At 50.7% G+C, this 24,747-nt stretch overlaps 1 protein-coding gene across 1 annotated transcript; it reads left to right on the top strand.

Annotated features, from left to right (window-relative positions):
* The first annotated feature begins 1,055 nt into the window (after positions 1-1,055).
* Positions 1,056-22,975, top strand: CCDC92B (coiled-coil domain containing 92B). Its single transcript, XM_080678763.1, has 4 exons — positions 1,056-1,284; positions 12,114-12,266; positions 18,968-19,015; positions 22,392-22,975. The coding sequence occupies exons 2-4, from the start codon at positions 12,137-12,139 to the stop codon at positions 22,967-22,969; spliced, it is 756 nt and encodes a 251-aa protein (XP_080534889.1). The 5' UTR covers positions 1,056-1,284; positions 12,114-12,136; the 3' UTR covers positions 22,970-22,975.
* The last annotated feature ends 1,772 nt before the right edge of the window (positions 22,976-24,747 follow it).

Below are 24,747 nucleotides of genomic sequence, written 5' to 3'. Positions count from 1 at the left end.
TTGATACAGATCAAGGAGAATAACATTTGGGGCTTAGTCATAACAATCCCATTCGCATGCACTTTACAAAAGCCTTTCATTCTAACCTCATGACACTCACAAAAAGATCATGTTGGCAGAGTCCACGGTGCTTTTCCCTGAAATGACTTACCCAAAGGGAGCTCTGAGCCACCAGCCACTCACACAATGTCACCTGGTCCCTTGCCATCATGAGCATGGATGCTAATGAGAACTCAGCATGTTTTAAGCATTTTACATATATAAACTCACTTAATCCTCACAACAACCCAAGATCTCATGAGCTGCATAGACCATCGTTATCCCATTCTATGGATGAGGAGACTGAGGCCCAGGGAGGAGGAAGGTATTGACAGAGCCAGAATTAGAAGCCAAGCAGCCTGATTTTAGAAGCCTTCCATGTGCAGTGAAAAAGGATCAATACCAATGTTCTGGACTTCAGAGTTTTTAAAATATCTCCTCTTGGCTCTTGGGACCTTCACGTAGAGAAAGAGGGTGTTTTATCAACTGGGACCCACAGAGGTGATGTGATGCACCCAAGGTCATACAGCTAGTGAGAGGCCTGGGGCAGCTTTGCTGCCAACTAGGCACAAGGTAGGTTTCCCAACCCCTGGTCAGCTTACCTCCCACCCAACTCCTCCCTGGGCCAGTGGGGGCACTGTCTGTGGTTCCTATGCCCCGGTAGGCAGAGGGGCCCAGCGGATCCCGGCCTGCCTGCCTGGGCGCTGTCCGCGGTGCTGATGCGCCTGCCGCGCCCTTGCTCGCCAAGTGGCATGCGGGTTCCCCAGGTTTCCCTTCCAGCTCCCAGCCAAAGCCAGCTCCTCGAGTTTCGGCGGCCCTCCGGGGTCCTTAGGCCTGGCTCCTGGGGCTCCCGGGGTTCTCCCGCCCCTTTCCCCACCGCGAGCCGCCAGCCTCCCTTCCCCCACCCCCCGGCCCCGCCCATGGCCCCTCCCAGCCAGTCCCAGGTCCCTCCCCTCCCCCTTATCTCTCCCGCCCCCTCAGCTCCCCCCTACTGCTCGTTCGCCAGTTCCGGTCACGTTGCTGGGTGTTTACGCCTGGAGGCAGCCCGGGACCCCCCTTCGGCGCCCCAGAGCCCTCGGAGCCCCGACCCCACCGCCCCGCAGCCTCGAAGCAGCTGATGGCGCCGCAGCCTGGGCGGGCGCTGCGGAACCCGGGTCGCAGCTAGCGTGGGGAAGAAGAGCTCCTCCCCCAACCCAGCCCGCGGACCCGGGCTCCTCTGGCCTGTCGCTCCCTCAGGTCCTGAAGGTGAGGAGGCCGGTGGGCGTGGGGGTGGGCGCCGCAGTGTTCCCTAGCGGGAGCGCTGGCGTGGGGCTGGGCACCGCAGCGCGCGGGAGGCAGACAGGACCCGCGGGCTGCTGGCAGAAGTTGTCCTCCACCGCCCAGACTCGGACCCTTCCCGGCCCTGGCGGAGAGTCCAGAGCAGCCGAGATCAAGCCACCACTACCTCTTGCCATCTCCTGCCACACACATCTTTCCTTCTGCCTGCCTGTCCCTGTCCTCCCTGGCACCTCTCTTCCCCGGCTCCCTCCGTCTTCATGCCCCCCCTCTCTCAGGGAGTCATATTGGAGGCGTAATCAGGGCAGAACATCAAGACTGAAGTGGGTGGGAGCTCCAATTTCCCCATACGTCCCACTCCCGTGTTCCTTGGTCCTCTGCTTTGCTGAGGTTGGGGGTCCTGCGGTCTTCAGTGGAGGGGAGAGCCATAACCTAGGGGTATTGGAGGAGGAGGGTCTAGAGTAGAGAGGACCAGGAGACCCCTAGAGAATGTGGTTCCACCACTAACTAGTCAAGTGACCCCACCTTACAGAGTCTCAGACATTTATCTAGAGCTGACATCTTGTTCCCAACCCAAATCCCCGGGAGAGCCAAGGACCTGAGAATGAAGGGAGTGATTATTTTTTAATACATGCGCTTACTTGCCCTGGTGATTGCCAGTAATGCTCAAGTCCTTCTGCCTGTTTCACCAACATTCCTTGTGTTCCTGTTCCATGCAAGGAATTCCCGGAGATAAAGCCCTGCCCTCAGGAAGCTTATTGCTTAGAGCAGAAGCCAGACAGAAAGACACACACACACAGGGATGCCTGGTGGAATGCTTGGGGAACACATTGGCAGAAGAGAGGCATTTCAGCTTGGTGGGGGTCAGGGAAGACTTTCTGCATTTGAGCGGGGTAGCATCCTTCAGAGGTTTAAGGAGGTAAAGACAGGATGGGGGAATAGTAAATGAGAGATGTTTACAGGTATGAGGAGAGTTTGTTGTGAGAGCATTAAGAGGTAGAATCCAAAAGAGGAGAGGATCAGACTGCAAATGTGGACCACATTTAGATTGTGAAGGGCCTTAAATGCCAGTGAGTGCTCCAAGTTGTGAGACACTGTCAGTTGTGTACTAGTATATGGGGCAAACTATTTAACCCCTCTGAGCTTCTGTTTCCTCATCTATGGAGTACTAACAGAACCTTCAATGTAGGGCTATTATGAAGATAAGTGAATTAATATATGTAAAATGCTAAGAACAGTGCCAGCCATTTATTATTATTATTATTATTAATATTAATATTATTGTTATTACCTGTGCAGTAATCCTATATAATAAAAGGGTAATATGCAAATCGAACGAATAGAAGAACGACCAGATGCTATGACACGCCTTGACCACCAGGGGGCAGACACTCAATGCAGGAGCTGCCCCTGGGTGGTCAGTGTGCTCCCACAGGGGAGCACCACTCACCCAGAAGCCCTAAGCCGGCTCACAGCTGGCGAGCACAGCTGCAATGGTGGGAGCCTCTAAAGATGTCCAACTGCCGGCTTAGGGGAGTGGGACTAAGCCATCAGTTGGACATCCTCCAAGGGCTCCTGGACAGCGAGAGGGCGTAGGACAGGCTGAGGGACCCTCCTGAGTGCACGAATTCCGTGCATCGGGCCTCTAGTAATTATTATAAATATTATTACCTGTGCATCCATGTCTGAAAAAGATTTTCTGATTCTTGCTTTCCCTCCTACCCCAGTCCTCAGAGTCAGGTAGTTAAGAGGAATAACAAGTAAGATAAGTAAAGAACAGCCTGACTGGTGTGGCTCAGTGGTTGAGTATCGACCTATGAACCAGGAGGTCATGGTTTGCTTCCTGGTCACATGCCTGGGTTTCTGGCTTAGTCCCCAGTAGGGGTTGTGCAGGAGGCAGCCGATCAATGATTCTCTCTCATCATTGATGTTCTATCTCTCCCTCTCCCTTCCTCTCAGAAATCAATAAAAAAATATATATTTTAAAAAAGAAGAAAAGTAAAGAACATTTTAATTCATTTACTTATTCATTTATTACCATGACTGTCCTATCTAATATACCTCCCCTGGCAATTAGAATGGTAAAAATAAGTTTAACATTCTCCTTGAAACAAGAAGGCATACTTAAAATTTTTAACAAAATGTGGGTGAGTATTCAGAACAGTGCAAGAATATTTGTTGACTGACTAAATATTTTTAGTCCTGAGAATGAAATAGAAACTGGGACAAGAGAAGCAGCAAGGGTAAGGGTGGCAGACATGGCAGACTCCGTGCAAGCAAAAGCCAGAGGCTTAGCTCTGGTTCCTCCGCTGTCACTGCATCTGCCTGAGGGAGAGATGGGGGCAGCAGAGGCTCGGGGACATTGAACAGACTAAGGGAGAAGGAGTAGTTAGCCACCCAAAAGAAGTTTGGACTATAAAAGTGGTTTTGCAAACCTTTGGTTAGCAGACGCCTTTTCTCCAATGAATTTGTATGCACAAACCCATCATATAACAGAGGGGTGAAAACAGCAAAGCCTCGAGCCCTGCCCTTTCCCCCAACCCTTTTGACAACATCGGAGACCCCTCTGCAGAACTCTGGGGTTCTATGGAGCAAATTTGAAAATCACTGATTGAGCTGTTCATGAAGACCCTTCAGAGCCCTGAGTGCTATGATTCTGTACTTCCTGTGGTTCTTCCAATGCAAAGAACTATAGGAACTGGGGAGGGGAGAGAACCACAATTTCCTACTTTACCAAGTCAGTTGTACGTAGATAGCTGGGGAGGAGAGTGGGTACCTGAAAGCTCCAAAGAGACAAGCAGGAGGTGATGTCTTTTTCAGGGATCAGGAGCTTAGGCCTGCAGGGGTCCTCAAACTTTTTAAACAGGGGGCCAGTTCACTGTCCCTCAGACCGTTGGAGGGCCGGACTATAGTTTAAAAAAAAAAACTATGAACAAATTCCTATGCGCACTGCAGGCCCAGGACGAGTCGGCTGCTAAGCAGGACAGGCAGCGGCACCCAGCGGGCCGGATAAATGTCCTCAGCGGGCCACATGTGACCCGCGGGCCGTAGTTTGAGGACGCCTGCCTTAGAGCGTCACAGTTATGTCAGGGTCAGAGGGTTCCTGCACCTGACACTGTCTGGGGTTGGGGACCTGAACACAGAAGGCTCCTCCCACCAACTTCCCTAAATGGAAAACATATGTGTCTTCCTTCCTTCCTTCCTTCCTTCCTTCCTTCCTTCCTTCCTTCCTTCCTTCCTTCCTTTTCTTGACTTGAGTTTATTTGAGCCAAACAGATGACACGCCAGGAAAACAAGATTTCAAATGCTCCTGGAACTTTCTTTCAGACAGATGAAAGGCCTGTCCAAAATACTTGGAATTAACTGTATACATTGTGAACCCTGTGTTACAGGTCCTTTTTTATTCTTGATGACAGTTCTTTAAAATGAACATTTTCCATCAAGCTGGAAAATTAAAGAGGTAGGAGCACTGGGAGAAGGTGGGCGGCAGGAACAATGCAGTTCCTGAGGTAGTCAGGACAGTGGACAGAGGTGAGAGACCTCACTTTAACCTGGGAGGTTGGGCGTCTCAGGCTGGGTGTGGGAAGAAGATGGAGCTGATAGCTCCTACCCCTTAGCAGCTGCTGCTGGCCTGGACCTTGTCCTCAGACACGAGGTCCCGAAGCTGGGAGGTTCCAGGACTACATTTGTTTATGGAAACCTGACATTTTTCTGAGTTGGGTCTTCCAAGCACATGTGGCTCCCCAGCCACACACAGAGATCCATGTTGACCCTGGTTTCCCCTTCCTACCTCCATCTTCCGCCCTCCCCAAAACAAACTAAACAGTAACGTCTAAGAAAGTATATTTGCCAAGATCGTTTGTGACCCCAATTTCTGCCCTGAGAAGAGCACCTGCATCGTTGGAAGCAAATACTCAAGCCATTCTGGGAAGGCATGGAAACAGCTGGTTGGCTCAGTCTGTCACTGTGGCCAGCGTCCAGTCTCCAGGGCTGTGTGGAAAGGGCTTTGACTCTTCTGAAACATTTGCATTTCAGCAGCTGGGAACCGACATTTTCTCTCTTCAGTGTAAGCACAGGCCCACACACCTTCATCCTCCAGTTGTGCACACAGCAGACACTTAGATTCAAGAGATGCAACACACACACATGCATGCACGCATACATGTACTCCTTCAGGCATGGACATGGGCTCAGAGGCATATACAGACACACAGGCACATATCCCAACACAGACAGACAAAAGCACAGACACGGCTCACCTGTTCCTCCCGAGTAATGCATCAGTATATTTGACTGCCCTCTTCACATCTGTTTCTCCTTGTCTGAGGTCTCTTGAGCATGCCAGATCTAACCGGCTGGATCTCACCTTCTCTGTAAATCTGCCCTTCCACATCAGTTCACAAACCAGCTCCACAAATTCACTCACTCGTGCATTCAACAGATATTTTACAGAATATCTCCTATTTGCCAGATTCTGTCCTAGGTACTAGGGAACAAAACAGTCTTTCATCTTGTGTTGCCAACAATCTGGCAGGGGAACCACACAATAAACAAAAATGTAATATATGCATGTGGTGATAAATTCCTGGAAAAAAAGCAATGCCGGTTAAGGGAGTGGAGAGTGACAGAGGGATCTATATTAAATCAAATAATCAGAGAAGGACCCTGATTATGTGATCTTTGAACAGAGTCCTGAATGCAGAGAGCGCTGGGCCACGAGGGTATCTTGGCAAAGGGCATTCCTGGCAGAGGGGACAGTGCATGCAAAGTTCCTGAGGCAAGGTGCTTGGCATATTCAGGAAACAGCAAGGAGGCCAAGGAGGCTGGGATGGAGCCAACAGTGGGAGAACAGCAGGAGATGAGGGTAAACAGAGCCGGGGGCCATTGTGTAGAGCAGCCGTGGGCAAACTACGGATCCGGCCCGTTCGGCTGTTCTATCCGGCCCGCGGAGCTGAAAGAGTGGAGGGTTCTCTTGCTCTCCCCTCCGCTCCTTTACTTTGAATTTATATTAGTTCACACAAACACTCCATCCATGCTTTTGTTCGGGCCCTCCGGTCCAGTTTAAGAACCCATTGTGGCCCTCGAGTCAAAAAGTTTGCCCACCCCTGGTGTAGAGTCTGGTGAGAACTTTAGATCTGGCTTTAAGGGTGATAGGAAGCCCTTGGGAGGGGTTTGAGTGAGGGATGGGGTGACCAGATCAGATTTGCTAAAGGAACTCTGGCTGCTGCACGGAAAACAAGGACAAGAGTGGAAGCAAGAAGTTAGGAGGCTACTGCATGGTTACATCTGAGGGACGGTGGTGACCGGGACTAGGGAAACACAATGGGGATAGTGAGAACTGGTTGGATTGAGAAAGTTTTTTGAAGGTAGATCCAATAGGATTTGCAGATGGATTGGCTGTGGAATGTGAAGAAAGGAATAAAAGATGACACCTAGTCACTTGTCCTGCGCAACCGAGGGAAAGGCAGATAGAGTGCTGTTTATTTAGATGGCAAACAGTAGGCAAGAGCGGGTTTGCAGGAGTGATCATGAGAGCTCAGTACTGGGACTCACAAGTTTGAGGGACCTGTGAGACATCCAGATGGATGTATTAGATAGTCGGTCTAGTGTTCGGGTCAACATAGAAATAGAATTCACAGCCATGGGATTGGACAAGATCACCTTAGGAGTGATTAGACAGAGAAGACGTCCAATGTGAAAGGTGAGGAAAAGGGGGGAATCCAGCAAATGTGCCTTCCTACTTGAGTTTTCCAAAGCTGAAAACAGTTAAACACCCTGAATATTTCTCTTATCATGACCTAACTTGGCGATTTTCAACTGGTGTGCCGCAAGAATGCTTCAAAGATGCAATACCTGACTATTTAGACTGTCCAATTAAAAAAATGACAGCAGCCAATACAATAGCCATATGGTGTGAATGAATCAAAATTATACCTATTTGTTTTGTCAGATCAGCAAAAATATATATTTTTTGGTGTGCTGCAGAATTTTACTTTATGTGTGCCATGAAATGAAAAAGGTTGAAGCCCGGCTTGTGTGCTCAGTGGTTGAGCACCGACGTATGAACCAGGAGGTCACAGTTTGATTCCCAGACAAGGCACATACCCTGGTTGCAGGCTCGATCCCCAGTGTGGGGCATGCAGGAGGCAGCCAATCAATGATTATCTCTCATCATTGATGTTTCTATCTCTCTCTCCCTCTCGCTTCCTCCTTTTTTAAAAAACAAAAAAGAAAGAAACCTTAAAAAAAAAGGTTGAAAATCACTGATCTAATCCAATCCATCCCCATGTCCTGCCAGTTCTACCCCCAAAATACGCCTGGAACTTCTTTTCATCTCTATCTTCATCATCTGGCCCAGGCCTCCATCATCTCTCATCTGAACCAGTGCTACATTCACCCAGCTGACCTACTGGTATCCACTTTTCCCCTGTAATCTGCCCTCCCCACAGCAACCACAGTGATTTTTTTTTAAATATATTTTATTGATTTTTTACAGAGAGGAAGGGAGAGGGATAGAGGGCCAGAAACATCGATGAGAGAGAAACATCGATCATCTGCCTCCTGCACACCCCCCACTGGGGATGTGCCCGCAACCAAAGTACATGCCCTTGACCGGAATCGAACCCGGGACCCTTTAGTCCGCAGGCCGATGCTCTATCCACTGAGCCAAACTGGTCAGGGCCCACAGTGATTTTTTTAAAATATATTTTTATTGATTTCAGAGAGGAAGGGAGAGAGAGATAGAAACATCAATGATGAGAGGGAATCATTGATCGGCTGCCTCCTGCACGCCCCCTACTGGGGATCGAGCCCGCAACTCGGGCATGTGCTTTTGGCTGGAATTGAATCCGGGACCCTTCAGTCCGCAGGCCAACGCTCTATCCACTGAGCCAAACCAGCTAGGGCAACCACAGTGATTTTTTAAAAATGCAACTCATGTCCCTCACTGCCTAAACTCCTTTAATAATTTCCCAATTCACTTAGTATTAATCCACAATTCTTAACAGAGTTTACAAGACCCTGTGTGATCCTTTCCTTGCTAACGTCACTTCCTGCAACCCTCCCCCCACTACCTTACACATCAGCCTTCATCAGCAGTTGGCAATGTTGCTGTTTCTCAGAAAGGCCATGTGAAGCACTTAACACATAGGGCTTCGCTTCTAGTAGGCACTCAATAAATGTCAGCTGTCATTATCCTACCTCTGGGCCTTCACAAGTGCTGTTCCTGTTTGGGACGCTCTTCCTGGTACGCCTCTGGCTAACTCCTACCCCTCCTTCAAGTCTCTACTACTTTTCTGTTGCTGCATAACAAATTAACCACAAACTAAGTGGCTTAAAACAACAGAAATTAATTTCCTCATAGTCTCCAAGGATCAGGAGTCTGGCACTTTTTACCTAGGTCCCCTGCTCAGGATCTCACAAGGCTGAAATTAAGACCAGCTACATCCTCATCTGAAGGCTCAACTAGGGAGAGAGCCACTTCTAAGATCACTTAGGTTGTTAGCAGAATTTAGTTCCTTGTGGTTGTAGGACTGGAGCCCCCTGGTCTTGGTAGCTGTCAGCCTGGGGCCATCCCCAGCTGCTAGTGGCCTCTCTCAGGCCCTTGCATGTGGTTTCCTCTATTACTCTCTCACAGCACGGCAGTTTATTTACCTCTTCAAGGCCAGCAGCAGAATTTTTCTCAGGCTTCAGATCTCTTCCTTCATTCAGTAAGGGCCCTTTGAACTGGCCCGCCCAGAATAATCTCCCTTTTGATTAACTCAAAGCAACTGATTGGAGACCTTAATTACACCTGCACAATCCTTTCACCTCTGTCATAAACCTAATCACAGGAGTGAAATCTCATATTCGCAGTCCCACCCACACCCAAGTGGGGGGAGATAATCTAGGAGAGCATGACCACCTGGGCCTGGGAATACTGAGGAATTCTGTCTGCCATGAGGTCTCCTTCTAAAATCACTTTCTCAGGGACCTTCTTTCATATTACATTGTAGGTTTCTTTCATGGCATCTACCACAAATTGTAATTGTAAACTTATCTATATTATTGTTTCTGTGATGCACTTTTCGTTTGTTTGATTCTTTCCCCTTAGCCCTGGGAGCTCATGAGGGCAAGAACTTCGTTTTGTTCATCAGTGTTTCCCATAACCAGTACAGCAGTTGGCAATAGTAACTCACTGAGTGAATGAAGGATGAAGAGATGTGTAAATCAAGGCAGGGATTAACCTCCTCACACAGAAACGAGAAGGGATGTAGCACTGACTGACCCAGGTCCTGTGATGCGTGTTCTACCCTTTTTAATCTCACTTCATCCGCATTGTTACTATTAGTAGCCTCATTTTACGGGGAGGAGGGGGGGCTTTAGAGAGGTTAACTTTCTTGCTCTAAATCATATGGCAAGTAACTGAAAGACCCAGGATTCAAACCCAAGATTGTCCTCAGTTTAAATATTGAGAATCTTCTTTGGATTCAAAAGATTTGGTTGGAGAATTGGGTCTGCCACAAGTTACTGGCCATGTGAACTGGCATGGGACACTTCAGCTCTAAGTCTATTTGTTTGTGAAGTGGGTGTGGTCATACCTACTGAAGAATGGTTGGCAGAAGCAAGATAATGTGTATAAAGTTGTTTAAACTAGCAGATGGTCAGTAAACATAGCCAGTGATTCTCACAGGCCAAAGGGCCACCTCTACTGAAATGATAGGCCTATTTGGTTGGACCAGGGGGGTCAGGCAGGTACGAGGGAAGGAAGCCCAGAAAGAGAAGCCTGTGGCCCTAACCGGTTTGGCTCAGTGGATAGAGCGTCGGCCTGCAGACTGAAGGGTCCCAGGTTCGATTCCGGTCAAGGGCGTGTACCTTGGTTGCGGGCACATCCCCAGTAGGGGGTGTGCAGGGGGCAGCTGATCAGTGTTTCTCTCTCATCGATGTTTCTAACTCCCTCTCCCTTCTTCTCTGTAAAAAATCAATAAAATATATTTTTTAAAAAAAGAAAGAGAAGCCTGTGAATGTGAGGGTGTCCGGTGGACCTGCTTGGTGTGACCCTACAAATAAAAATGTGGAGCTGCAGAGGCCTGACCGGCTTGGCTCAGAGGATAGAGCATTGGCCTGCGGACTGAACGGTCCCAGGTTCGATTCCAGTCAGGGGCATGTACCTTGGTTGCAGGCATATCCCCAATAGGGGGTGTGCAGGAGGCAACTGATCAGTGTTTCTCTCTCATCGATGTTTCTAACTCTCTAGCCCTCTCCTTTCCTCTCTGTAAAAAATCAATAAAAATTTTTTAAAAAAATGTGGAGTTGCAGAGACTTACATGGAAGCCAGTCTGGAGGGGACTATTTGCTGACCAGAGCCGTTCATCAACTAGCCTCCCTCTCCACTGCCCAGGGAATTTCTGGGACAGGTGGGGGCAGGTCCTTCAAAAGCTTAGGGAGGCCCTGGCAGAGAAGGCATGAGCTCTGAGTCCTCCAGAGGTCAGGGCCTCCACTACCCTTTGTCTCTGCTTCTCAGGATGCTCATCACCACAGGAGAGACTCACTGGGAAAGGGATGGAGCCAGCAAGAGAGCTGAAAGGCCAGGCCATCCGTAGGACTCAGGAATGCAAATTTCTCCCTCCCATCAGTGTCTTAAGTTCCACCGTGGATTCATCACATGCGTCTCCTTAGCACCCTCTCCTATTCCTCTCTTAAAAGGGACTCTACGAGGAAACAAGCACCTTAAAGCCCCGTCTCAGCCCACAGGTGCGGCAGAGGCCAGGCAGTCACAGTCGGGCGGGCGGAGCCGCTGGGGCATTGGCGGAGGTGTGTGCATCTAGGTGTTGCTTTACAAAGTGTACAGAAATGGCACTTCTGTTTCTCTGATGCTTCCTGGAAGCCATAGAACTTAGGGGCTTTTTAAAAAAAAAATAAAGGAAAATGGAAAAAAAAAAAAGGGACTCTACCACCTGCCTTCAGCCCACAGAGTCAATGTTGGTGAAACACTCATCAGCTCTTCCTCTGACCTGGAAGAGCCCAGAGCCCTGCTTGAGGTTAAGTCAGAGAAATGGAGTTGAACTGGAAGAGGGTGTGCTCAGAACCACCTGCTGCCCTGCCAGGTGATGCTCACCTGTGCGCTGGATAGCTTGCAGAATGGCGGAGTTGGAAGAGACCTCAGGGTTCTTCTACGCCACAACCCAATTTGGCCAAGAGAAAACCAAGAGCCCAGGGAGGGAGAGGATTTGCCCAAAGTCACACAGCTGCTTAAGAAGCAGCTAGAGCCCTAGCCGGTTTGGCTCAGCGGATAGAGCGTCGGCCTGCGGACTGAAAGGTCCCAGGTTCGATTCCAGTTAGGGGCATGTACCTTGGTTGCTGGCTCATCCCCAGTACAGGAGGCAGCTGATCGATGTTTCTCTCTCATCGATGTTTCTAACTCTCTATCCCTCTCCCTTCTTCCCTGTAAAAAAAATCAATAAAATATCTTTTAAAAAAAAAAGCAGCTGGAGCCCGTCTCTGTTTCTCTTTACTGAGTTTGATGCTCCATTGGTTTTCCTCTCTTAGAAGCAGAAGAGGCCTTGGGGCAGGGGAGTGAAGCCATTTCCCTCTGGGCCTCTGTTTCTTCCTCTGCTAAATGGGAATAACTATACTTCCCTGTCACCACCCCCACTTGTTTATGAAGCTTTGGTGAATAAATACAGGGGAAATGACCTCAGTGGCAAAGTTGTCTACCTGGTGACAATAGGACTGCAGATTGGAGGCGACTGTGAGGGATCTGAGGGTGGGCAGAGCAGATGGGCCCAGAAGATGTGTGTTCACATTGTCATCCTCCCCAGGTGAGTCCCAGACCTGGGTTGCCATGGATACCGTGTCCCTAGAGCATCAGATCCAGAGCGTGCAACGCCACATCAGCTTCCTGAAAAAAGAGCAGATGGCCCTGCTGCGAGACCTGCACCTGGAAATCCTGAGGCTGCAGAAACGCTGCTCAGGTGAGACCAGGAGGGATGGATGTGGGGCAGGGGGCGGAGGGTGGGGATGGCGGCAGGGGCAACTGTCATCATCACAGTCATTGTCTCTGATGGGGTGTCCACCATGAGCCCCACAAGCTTCAGAACAGTCCTGCCAGGTGGTGTTCATCACCCGTTTTTCTCAATGAAGAAACTGAGTCTTGAGGGCAAAGGGTTCTCAGTCGGTAGCAGAGGGAAACCTGGGAACCATTCCTGGGAATTTCCTGTCCCTTTCTAATAAGTCTTCATCAAGCACCTTCCAGCCCTAAGAAACCTCAGTCTAATTGGGGAGACACACACACAGGGAGAGTATTAAGATAACAGAAAATAAAGGGGGCTGATGGGAGTTCTTTGGCAGGAAATGTGAGGTGGTGGTGATAAAGGAGGAGACAGGCATCCCAGGCCTCCAGAGAAAGGAAGCATTTCCACTCCCACAAGGCTGAGTAAGATGTAGACATGCTGAGTTGTTACAGGGGAATAGGGGTGAGGGAGCATTCCAAATGAAGGGAACAGCATGGCAAACTCCATAGGTAGGACACCAAACGCTTAGGAAAAGTTCTATTTCATGGATAAAGCTGAGCTTAAAGGAGCCTGGTGAGAAATAGGGCTGGAGCCAGATCACGGAGGATCTTGACAAATACAGCTAAGAAGTTTGGCCTGTCCTCCTGCGTGGCGGGAGTCACTGAAGGTTTTGGGCAGCATCATGCTGCATTACAAAACTCAACCGTTGTATTGAAGATGAACTGGTGGGAGGGGGGGGCACCGGGAGACTAGTGACAGGGCTCATGAAATGGTCCAGTGGAGAGATGAAGGGGGAACGGAAGGGGAGGGCCAGTGGGAAGCAGATGGAAGGAAAGGACTTGGCAACAGATTGGGTTTGTGAGCAGGACAGAGGAAAGCCCTGAGGACAAAGCTAAATCCCAGGCCTGACCTCCTGCCTGGCCCTCTCCGAGGCCTGGCTCTGGCCCAAGTGCTCACCCAGGCTGAGTCTCCAAGTCCAGGCTTCAGAGCCAGTGACTCACAGGATGTCTCAGCTGAAACAGCCCAACCTCCTCATAGTACAAGTAGGTAAACTGAGGCCCAGAGAGAGAGAGAGAGACATACAATATGGATTAGAACCCAGATCTCTAGACTTCCCCTCCTTCGTGCCTCTACAGCTTTCCTCATATTCTTTCCCCAAGACTTCTATCTCTCCTCCAGCCCCCGCTCATGGGAGGTTCTCCATTCCCTAGGGGGAAACTGAGGCCCAGAGCCACCTGCCTGGCTTCTCACTTTGTCAGGAAAAACCGGTAGTCCTGACTCTCCGCCCCCACAGCCTCCTCCCCCTCCATGTGCCTCCGTCCAAGGCCAGGCTCCCCACAGTCTCCCCCAAAGCCTGCGTGGCAGCAGCGCCAGCCCCACACAGACTCACCCCTGCCTGATGCCCCTTTTCATTGCAATGACATTAAAGGAAAATTGAGATGAGCGAATCCTCAGACCCTACATCTCTTCCTCTAGTTCCTTTTTGTTTTGCCCTAATTCTAAAGACCTGGGTCCTTCCACTCAGGACACAGGCCAGGATCCAAGAAAGTTAACAGGCAGGAACAGAGTGCCCTCGGCCCCCATCATCCTTCTCAGATGAGTGTGGGCCCGAAGCCTCTAGGTTATTGATTAAGGAGATAAAAATAACTCTGAGCTGGCCTGGGGCAGCCACTCTGGGGGCTGAAATGACTGAAAAAGGCCCTCCCTCCAAGCAGTGGGGGAGTGAGAAGAGAGCAGAACAAAAGAGATTTTTTGTTTTTTTGTGTGTTTTTTTCTTTTCTTTTTTTTTTAATTTAATAAATCTTTATTGTTCAGATTATTACAGTTGTTCCTCTTTTTTCCCCCATAGCTCCCCTCCACCCAGTTCCCACCCCACCCTCTGCCCTTACCCCTCCCCCACTGTCCTCATCCATAAGTGTACGATTTTTGGCCAGTCTCTTCCCGCACCCCCCACACCCCTTCCCCGCCCACCCCCCCGGGGATTGTCAGTCCACTCCCTTTCTATGCCCCAGATTCTATTATATTCACCAGTTTATTCTGTTCATCAGATTTTTTTACTTTACCTTTTTCATCTTCTTCCTCTTCTTAAAGAATACCTTTCAGCATTTCATATAATACTGGTTTGGTGGTGATGAACTCCTTTAGCTTTTTATTATCAGTGAAGCTCTTTATCTTCCCTTCAATTCTGAATGACAGATTTGCTGGGCAGAGTAATCTTGGTTGTAGGTTCTTGCTATTCATCACTTTGAATATTTCTTGCCACTCCTGTCTGGCCTGCTTAGTTTCTGTTGAGAAATCCACTGACAATCGTATGGGTGCTCCCTTGTAGGTAACTAACTGTTTTTCTCTTGCTGCTTTTAATATTCTTTGTCTTTTGTCCTTGGCATTTTAATTATGATGTGTCTTGGTGTGGTCCTCTTTGGGTTCCTTTTGTTTGGGGTTCTCTGTGCTTCCTGGACTTGTAAGTCTATTTCTTTCACCAGGGGGGGAAGTTTTCTGTCATTACTTCTTTTTTTTTTTTTTAATTTTTTTTTAATATATTTTATTGATTTTTTACAGAGAGGAAGGGAGAGGGAGAGAGAGTTAGAAACATCGATGAGAGAGAAACATCGATCAGCTGCCTCCTGCACACCTCCCACTGGGGATGTGCCCGCAACCAAGGTACATGCCCTTGACCGGAATCGAACCCGGGACCCCTCAGTCCGCAGGCCGACGCTCCATCCACCGAGCCAAACCGGTTTCGGCTCATTACTTCTTCTAATAGGTTTTCAGTATCTTTCTCTCTCTTTTTTTTTTTTTAATATATTTTATTGATTTTTTACAGAGAGGAAGGAAGAGGGATAGAGAGTTAGAAACATCGATGAGAGAGAAACATCAATCAGCTGCCTCCTGCACACCCCCCACCAGGGATGTGCCCGCAACCAAGGCACATGCCCTTGACCAGAATCGAACCCGGGACCCCTCAGTCCACAGGCCAACGCTCTATCCACTGAGCCAAACCGGTTTTGGCTCTTTCTCTCTTTTTATGGCACCCCCATAATTCGGATGTTGCTACGCTTGAAGTTGTCCCAGAGGCTCCTTACACTATCTTCATATTTTTGGATTCTTTTTTCTTTTTGCTTTTCCAGTTCAGTGTTTTTTGCTTCTTTGTATTTCAAATCTTTGACTTGATTCTTGCGATCTTTTAGTCTGCTGTTAGATCTCTGTATAATGTTTTTTATTTCAGTCAGTGTATGCTTAATTTCTAGTTGGTCCTTTTTCATATCCTCAAGGGTCTCGCTAAATTTATCGGCCTTTTCTAGGAAATTCTTGAAAAACCTTATAACCATGGTTTTGAACTCTATATCCAGTCATTTGCTTTCCTCCATTTCTTTCATTTGTGATCTGTTTCTTTGTCTCCACATTTTGGCTGCTTCCCTGAGTTGATGGAGTGGCTTTGTGTGCTGGGTGTCCTATAGGGCCCAGTGGCTCAGCCTCCCCAGATACCTGAGGTAGACACTCTTGGTGCACCCCTTTGTGAGCTGTGTGCACAGTCTTGTTGTAGTTAAGTCTTGATAGTTGTTGGTATCACTGGGAGGAATTGACCTCCAGGCCAATTGGCTGTGAGGATCAGCTGTGTCTACACTGGGAGAACTTCTGTGCTGGAGACACCCTTATGGGGCAGGACTTGCAAAAGCCTCTGTGCTCAGCTTGGATGGGGCGGAGTCTCAGGGCAGAGCAGACAGCCTTGGCTTCCCGTCAGCCCTGCCCTAAGAGGCCCCCCAGGTCTCAGTGTCCCGTGGTAATTGCTGCATGCACCTCTGAGAGAAAGCCGCCCTCGAGTTCCGCCCGCTGCCAGACAGTCCAGTTTCTTCCCAAATGAGTCTGGGTCCCCAGAGTCTCATCCGGAACTGGAGTTCAGTGCAGTCGGGAGCTTTTGTCTTCCTCCCACTTGAGAAAGCCAGCCACGCACTCAGTTGCCAGTCCTCTCCACGCGCGTGTCTCAGTACCTCTGCCTCCTGCAGCTCCTCTGAGTCTCAGTGTACTTTTCTCTTTCCTTCTAGTTGTAGAATTTCCACTCAGCCAGCCTTCCTGTGGTTCTGGATGGTGTCCGTTTTGTCTTTTAGTTGTAGTTTTGAAATTGTTGTGCGAGGCAGCAGTTTAGGTGTTTACCTATGCCGCCATCTTAGTTTCCAATTTTTTGTTTTTTTAAAGGAGATTCTAGAGCAGCCTTGGGCAAACTATGGCCTGCGGGCCGGATCCGGCTGTTCTATCCGGTTCTCTTGCTCTCCCCTCCACTCCTTTACTTTGAATTTATATTAGTTTACACAAACACTCCACCCATGCTTTTGTTCCATCCCTCCGGTCCAGTTTAAGAACCCATTGTGGCCCTCGAGTCAAAAAGTTTGCCCACCCCTGTTCTAGAGCCAGCCTGTCAAACTCAGGCCAGCAGGCCGCATGCCTCATTAGGCCGCGAGTTTGACATGCTTGTTCTAGAGGACCCGGAAGGGGATGGGCGATGGAGGGGCCAGTGTAGGAACCAAGGAGGCAGAGTACGGAGAGAGCCTGCCAAAAAGAGATGAAGACTCAGAATGAAGGGCTTGAGAGGGGGATGAGTGTGTTCTAGGTGGCAGGGCAGCGGGACAATAAAGGGAACTACCCCTATGTATTCAACCCTCTGTTTCTCTCAATCCCAGCACCAGCCCCTTGTGAGGCAGGAGCAATTTTGTCCCCATTTTGCAGATGAGAAAACTGAGCCTCAGAAAGGTGTTGTCACTGGCCCAAGGTCACAGTGTAGCTGACCTCACAGCATGCTCATCTAAACTGAGGGAACTCTGACCAGAAGATGAGCAGGGAGAATTGATGGATGGGGACATGGGGCCCAGCTGAGATTCATCTCCCCTCCCCCAATTCCCGTGGTTAAGGGCCGAGGAGAAACCAGTCCACTGGGAGTTAGCAGAGGAGCCGAAATCCCTGGGCTGTGTCCCTGAACCTACTCCAGGTTCCCTTGAGCTACAGTGCAGGGCCATTGGAGGAGGGACCAACTTGGCTCCAGGAAGCCCTGGGGATGGAGGCATCAGGGTCCTTCCAGGGGCCCCAGGGAGGAGGTTCAGGCTCAGGTCATAGCAAAAAGCCCAGGCACTCCAGCTCTCTGTCTCCTAGCAACAGCTGGCCTCCCCAGGGAAGGCGCCTCCAGCAAAGCCCCTATTTCTCTAGAAGAGCTAGGTGAGGGCAGAGAGGAGGGGCAGCACAGGACCCACAAGGCTGTCTCTGTAGGTGTTGCTGCAGAGGTGGTCCCAGAGATGTGTTACCTTCTCTCACCCCCAGGTTCACAGGTACACAAAGGTGCTCCTGAGAAGGTGCCCTCACATAGGCAGCTGTAGCTCCCCAGTGTCCCTTTCCCAGCTACTGGGGGAGTCGGGGAGTTGGGATAGGGCTAGAAAAATGTCAAACTCAGCTGGCTGAGGGATAGGGCTTTCTGGGATGTAAGGAATAGGGCTGGGAAGACAGGCAGGTAGAGAGGTGTGGCTGGGCTGCCAGCCAGTGCCCAGGAGGAAACTGCCCCTGCACTAGCGCCCTTAGCGGGCTCCTTGGCTGCCCACCCCTTCAGCGCCAAGCCACACCCGTGGTTCCAAGAGCCCTGCATGCTTTTCATCACCAGGTGGCGCTGTCTTGAAGCCCTTCTCCCTGCCATGTGGACCCTGGCAGAACGGGGCTGGGAAAGGGGCAGGGCTAATGTTCAAAAAATAACATTGGCACAGCAGTACTGACTGTGAAAACAGTGAAACACGTGTCCTCTTGGTAAATAGCCACTACCTGGAATCCCCCTCCAGTGGCACCAAGCAGCCCAGCCAGGACACTCCAGCCTTCCTGGATCCACCAACTAAACACTAAAGAGTCTGTGCCCGGGAACTCTTTCCCCCTACCCAGGTGGGAGTCTGTGCTTGTTTCACAATAAATTTCCACCTTTGCTATAAAAAAAACACACACACAAAAAAACACATCTGTACCCTGCGCAGTAGGGGGTCCTTCAGACCAACTCTGATTGGGTGGCATGTTAAATATTTGTACATCACACCCTGACTGGTTTGGCTCAGTGGATAGAGCGTCGGCCTGCGGACTGAAGGGTCCCAGGTTTGATTCCGGTCAAGGGCATGTACCTTGGTTGCGGGCCCATCCCCCAGTAGGAGGTGTGCAGGAGGCAGCTGATTGATGTTTCTCTCCCATCAATGTTTCTAACTCTCTATCCTTCTGCCTTCCTCTCTGTAAAAAAATCAATAATATATATATATATATATATATATATATATATATATATATATATATATATATATATATTTGTACATCACCCCTGAGAAGAAGCAAATACTTCCCCAGCCCCAAAAGCAGCCAGGCTCCTCAGTCCCACCAGGGTTGAACTAACTTCCAAATCTAAGCCACAAAGCTTGCACTGGAAAGATCTCTGGGCTTAGAATGAGGCAGATCAGGCTCAGGCTATGCCTTGGTGCCTCTCTTCACCTCTTCCCCTGGCTGGGCTGTAGCACAGTGGGTCAGGGGGTGTGATTTGGATGGTTTCTAAGGATCTTATTGCCACTTTTACTGAGCTGTGATTCCCTGATCACACACACACACACACACACACACACACACACACAACTGCCTTTTCTTTTCTCTTCCCCCAGAACTGACCCGTGACCTGGAGATGAGAGAGGCCCAATCTCACCAGCAAGGTAAGAGAAGGATGACTGGTGGGGAGGTGCCATGGGGGCCCAGCAGGTCACCTTTCCCCACCACTTAGTAGGACCCAAGCCTTCCGTGTCCCAGTCCAGACTTGTTGAGCACAGCGCAGGATGTCAGCCCCACGTGTGCAGTGAACAGCCTGCACCACCATACACAGTGCCCTGTATCCGTGTTCCTGGCGAAAGTAGGAAAATGAAAGCAGGTAGGAGATGGGGTCCAGTAGGTCCACCTGGCTGAATTAATTCCTCTCTGTGACCTACCTCCCCAATCCTTCCCATCCGTGCACAAATGATTCCCATGATCATGGTCCGAATCCTCTAAGATCATGAGTGTCAAGATGCAACACAATGACAATATGGGGTCCTTGACTTCAAGGAACTGAGTCTAGAAGAGAAAGTTGACACAAGCACATTAGCAAATCCTTCGTTTTATCATTCCCCAGCCCCAAATATTTCCCCACTAAAAGATTTTTTTACAGGTTATTAGTTCACCCATTAAATGGCAGGTGAGGTGGGGAGATAGTATTCATGGGGTATAGAGTTTCAGTTTTGCAAGATAAAAAAAGCCCTAGCTGGTTTGGGTCAGTGGATAGAGCGTCGGCCTGCTGACTGAAGGGTCCCAGGTTCAATTCTAGCCAAGGGCACATGCCTGGGTTGCGGGGCTCCATCCCCGGTGGGGGGTGTGCAGGAGGCAGCCGATCGGTGATTCTCTCTCATCATTGATGTTTCTATCACTCTCTCCCTCTCGCTTCCTCTCTGAAATCAATAAAAATATATATTTTTTTAAAAAGTTCTAGAGATCTGTATACTTAACAATACTGAACTGTACACTTAGAAATTGATAGGATGGTAAAAATTTTATGTTGTCATTTTTACCAGAAATAAAACTTTTTTTGCCCTGACCTGTTTGGCTCAGTGGATAGAGCGTCAGCCTGCGGACTGAAGGGTCCCAGGTTCGATTCCAGGCAAGGGCATGTACCTTGGTTGTGGGCACATCCCCAGTAGGGGGCGTGCGGGAGGCAGCTGATCGATGTTTCTCTCTCATTGATGTTTCTAACTCCCTATCCCTTCCCCTTCCTCTCTGTAAAAAAATCAATAAAATATATTTTTTAAAAAAAATTTTTTTTAATGGAAGGGGCCTAGCCGGTGTGGCTCTGTGGTTGAACGTTGACCTATGAACCAGGTCACGGTTGGACGTGGTCAGGGCACATGCCGGGTTTCTGGCTCCATACCCAGTAGGGGGTGTGATGGAGGCAGCCAATCAATGATTCTCATCATTGAAGTTTCTATCTCTCTCTCCCTCTCCCTTCCTCTCTGAAATCAATAAAAATATATTTTAAGAAAAAAAAAAATGGAAGGGGTTGCATTGTTGAGATCTTAAGCACCCGAGTATTCGATCTCAGAATTAGGACTGGATGGTACCTGTTGTCTCAAAGTACAAGACGCGTGACCTTACGTGGATAGGGATTCCGTAAATGCTTAACTAAAAATGAATCACAAAAAAATAGTCTTTCTCAGTCAGGAGAGAGTTAAGAATGGACTCCCTGCATATTGATGTGCTACTTATAGATCAAGAGTTAGAGGTGGGAAAGCTGGAAATTTAAGGCAAAATGTCAGGAGCCTTACAAATTGTTTCGGGTACGTGTGCATAAAGATCTAAACAGTTATAGATTTTCAGGAATTCTGCCCATTTAAGTGGCAACTATGGGCAAACTCTTGGTGCCTAGGTACTTGGTGGCAGGGGTCACACATCCCAGACACCAGGAAGGGCAGTTCTTTGACAATAGCAGCTTTCACTCCACCTACTGCCCTTACTCTGGAAGAGCTTTTGGGGTCATCTGGGCTCAAGGCACTGCCCCAGTGTCCTAGTTTTTATCTTCTCCCACAGTGGGCTTGAGAGCTCTCTTTGTCCTCTTTTTCTGTGAAAATCACCAAGTGCTTTTCATATCCATTCCAGAGTCACCTTTTACCTACTTTTTTTAAAATATATTTTATTGATTTTTTACAGAGAGGAAGGGAGAGGGATAGAGAGTTAGAAACATCGATGAGAGAGAAACATCAATCAGCTGCCTCCTGCACACCCCCTACTAGGGATGAGCTCGCAACCAAGGTACATGCCCTTGACCGGAATCGAACCTGGGACCCCTGAGTCCGCAGGCCGACGCTCTATCCACTGAGCCAAACCAGTTAGGGCTTACCTACTTTTTTGTTGCTTTCATCAATCTATGTCCCTACACTCACTCACATGTGCCAATCCTGAGCTATTGTTCCAGCTAAAATGAAGTTAATAATCCAGGAAGCAGGGGTCCTTAACTCGGAAAGTGCATTAGAATGACCTGGGAAGAAATAAGAAGTGCCACTTCCCTGGTTCCAGCCCAGAGATTCTGATCTGAGTGGTCTTTGGGAGGGCCCTGGAAACTTTTTTAAAGCTCTCTGGATGGTTCCAAGCGATATCCTGGGTTGAAACCCAATGCAATAGGCAAAGGCAAGCAATAAAGGAAACAAAATGTAACCAACTCTCTCTCCATGAAGCAAGGTTCTGGCTCACGCACTCCCCTTTCCTGCCCACCCTCCCAGTTCTAACAGTCCTTGCCTCTTGCAGGTCTCTCCTGCCGCAAGGTTTTTGTACAAGTTGTTCCTCTGCCCCAAGCACCGCCTCTCCTCTCAGCACTGTGTACCTAACTCCCATTCATCTTTCAGATTCATGTCACTCTTCTACTGAGCCTTCCCTGATTCGGTCATGTTCTCCTTAGTCATGGCATTGGCACATCACATATGAATCTCACATTTGTAATTATGTCCTATACCTCTCCCATTATGCTTGCTGTAAGCTTCATGATGTTTTCTTTCTTTTTTTAAAAAAAATATATTTTATTGATTTCAGAGAGGAAATGAGAGGGGGAGAGAGAGAGAGAAACAACAATGATGAGAGAATCATTGATCGGCTGCTTCCTGCACGCCCCACACTGAGGATCTAGCCCACAACCCAGGCATGTGTCCTGGCCAGGAATTGAACCGTGACCTCCTGGTTCATACGTCGATGCTCAACCACTGAGCCACCCAGGCTGGGCTATGATGTTTTCTTATCCACCATAGCCCCTGTGCCTGACACAGCGCACATAGTAAAGGCTCAACGAATACTTGTGGGGTAAATAAGTGAATAAAGAGAGTTTTGCATTTAAAAAGAGAATTAGAGGGGAGAGCAAGCAGAGGGCAGGATAGGCGCAAAGGCCTGAGGAAGAAAAAGGAAGGCCTTAGGGAGCACGAGAGAGCGGGCCAGACGTGTATGTAGCTGGGGAGTCGCAGGGCTTTGCCCGGAGGATGGGTGAACTGTCTGCACCATCACCTCGCTCTCTCCCTTTTCCAGAGGAGGCGTCCCGGGAACTGGAGAGCAAGTGCCGCGCTCTGGAGTCGCAGCTGGCGGCGCGGGCGGCGGCCAACTCGGAGCTGCGGCGGGAGGTGGCGCAGCGCGAGGCGCTGGTGACGGCGCTGCGCTGCAGCCTGCGCGCCGAGGAGCGCCGCTTTCTGGAGGAGCTGCGCCGCCGCAGCCACCGCGCCACCGTGCTGGGCACCGAGCTGCAGAAGCACACCGAGGCGGCCGCCTACCTCTCCTGCCAGCTGCACGCGGCGCGCCAGAGACTGCAGACCCCGCACCCCGGCCCCGGCGCCGCCGCCGAACCCCGGCCCCGCCGGCGTGCACAGCGGGCTCACCGCCCGCCGGCCACGGAGGCCTCCGCGAAGGGCCCCGGCCGGGACTGGGCCTCCTGGGACCGCGCGGCCTGCGCCCTGGACGACGCCGAGCCCATGCCCGACCCAGCACTCTTCCTCTGTGCCCGGAGGCCCCCGCGGCCCAGCGGCCGCAGCCCGCGCCAGCCGCCTCCCCTGGAGCCCCCGGACCTAACCTACCCACCCGCTGCTCCCAATGCGCCCGGGGCCCCGGAGTAGGCGCGGGGTTGGCGGGGCGTCGGGGAGGGAGGGAGGCAGGCCCCCGGCTAGAAACGCGGCCCGGGCTTTGCAAACAGGCCCGGGGGGAGGCGGGGGGGAAAGGGCGAGGAGGCAGGTCCTATTTCAGGGATCCATCTGAGGATCCCCGCTCCCTCCATCCCTTCCAACCGCCCCGCCTTTTGTATTTCCCAACGTTTTCAAAGCTTCGAGCTTTCCCCTCCGGCGAAGAAGCTCCTCCGCGGGGCTCAGCGAGCGCACCTTCTCTGTACAGGACTCGCAGTACTGCTCCTCCTCTGGTCCCCACCTACCAGTGGGAGGGGAGGGGGCGAGGGTCACCCCCATCCCGGAAAGCTGACAATCGTTTGGCCCCGGGGGAAGGCTGGGCTGGTCTACGGAAAGGAACCCGAGTGGCACTTACCACCCCTCTGCCTTCCAGCTCCACCCTCCCCAGCCCCGCACGGCTGCCCTTCCCTCCCAGCCTTCCAACTAGGAGAGGCTCGGGTTCAGGGGCTACTGGCTGGACCTTTTCCTCGGAGCCGCTTCTCCTCCCCGACCCCGCTGATAGGTCCGTACAGGCGAGCACCTAACACTTGAGATTTACTAGTAGAAGACCGCCTCCCAGAGCCTCTGGTGGGGAAGCCTGGCCGATGGACGTTTGAACTTCTGGAAGGCAGCACCCACAGACCCTTAGAGAGGATTAGGGTGGGTTTGGCGGCAGAGCCCAGTCTAGCGCTGTCTCCAGCGCAGTTCTCCACAGGATGCCACCTGAGGGATTTAGACTGGGAGCTGTGCTCGGGAAGTGAGGGACAGCCAGACCTGCGGAGGGGCAGAAACTGCCTTCAGGAGGTAGCTGGGGACCTGAGGCACCCTGGGCCCTGGTAGGTTCCTGGTCCTGTTTATTGGTGCTAATTTTGCCCAGCTTCTTGGAAGTGGCAGTTGATAGAGGTTTGGGTTTGCTGGGGAGGAAGTCCCCAGCCGGCCCCCTCCAGGGAGGCCCCCCAGTGCTATCAGACCTGGCAGTGGTGTGGCCTTCTGTCTAGGGTGGGGAGTGGCGCGATAGAGAGTGGCATGCCGCACCTCTCACCTCTCCCTGCCTTTCTCTCCTGCCCGCTCTCATGATCAAAGGCAGTTTCCAGCCCAGCTCGTTGCCCTCTGACCCAAGCCCAGTCTAGAAAGAAACACCTCTAGAGCCCCCCACCCCACGCCATCCTTCCTCTGTCATGGGTCCTGCATCGAGTCCTAAGTGCCTGTGAGGTCTTCCGGGGACTGCAGAGGGAGGACACGTGGCAGGGAGAGGCCTTTGCCTCCCTCACAAACACCCCTCCTGGCAGATCCTGACCCTGGCTGAGGCCGAGCATTGTGTGTGTGTGTACCCAGGGAACCATGAGAGGAGCAGAGCCAGTCTCTAGGGGAGACACATGCTTCTGCCAGCACAGGCCCATTGGAGAAGAGGAAATCCCCAGTCACATCCTCTCTCACTGCACATTGGAGGGAGTGGCCAATCAGCAAGAAGCAAAGCCCATGAGCACACTCCCAGCCCACACGCACGCAGCGCCCTCCCCAGCCCATCACACTCGGGACTGCTGAGACCACTGAGCAATAACCAGCCTGGTCTAGGTGTCCATCCGCTGGGATGCAGAGGCCAAGGTGTGGGCACCCAGGGACAGACAGTGCTCTCCCATCTAACTCGGGTCACAGCAGTGGCCTAAGGTCCTTGCTCTGCCTGCCCTTGTCCCTCCCCTCCCCAGCCTCTGTGCTTGTGCCTCTGCCCTCTGCGT

This window comes from Plecotus auritus, assembly GCF_963455305.1.
Source record: "Plecotus auritus genome assembly, chromosome: 7".
In the NCBI taxonomy this organism is placed as follows: Eukaryota; Metazoa; Chordata; class Mammalia; order Chiroptera; family Vespertilionidae; genus Plecotus; species Plecotus auritus.
The sequence above is the reverse complement of the archived record's forward strand: the minus strand, read 5'-3'. Positions and strand labels throughout refer to the sequence as shown.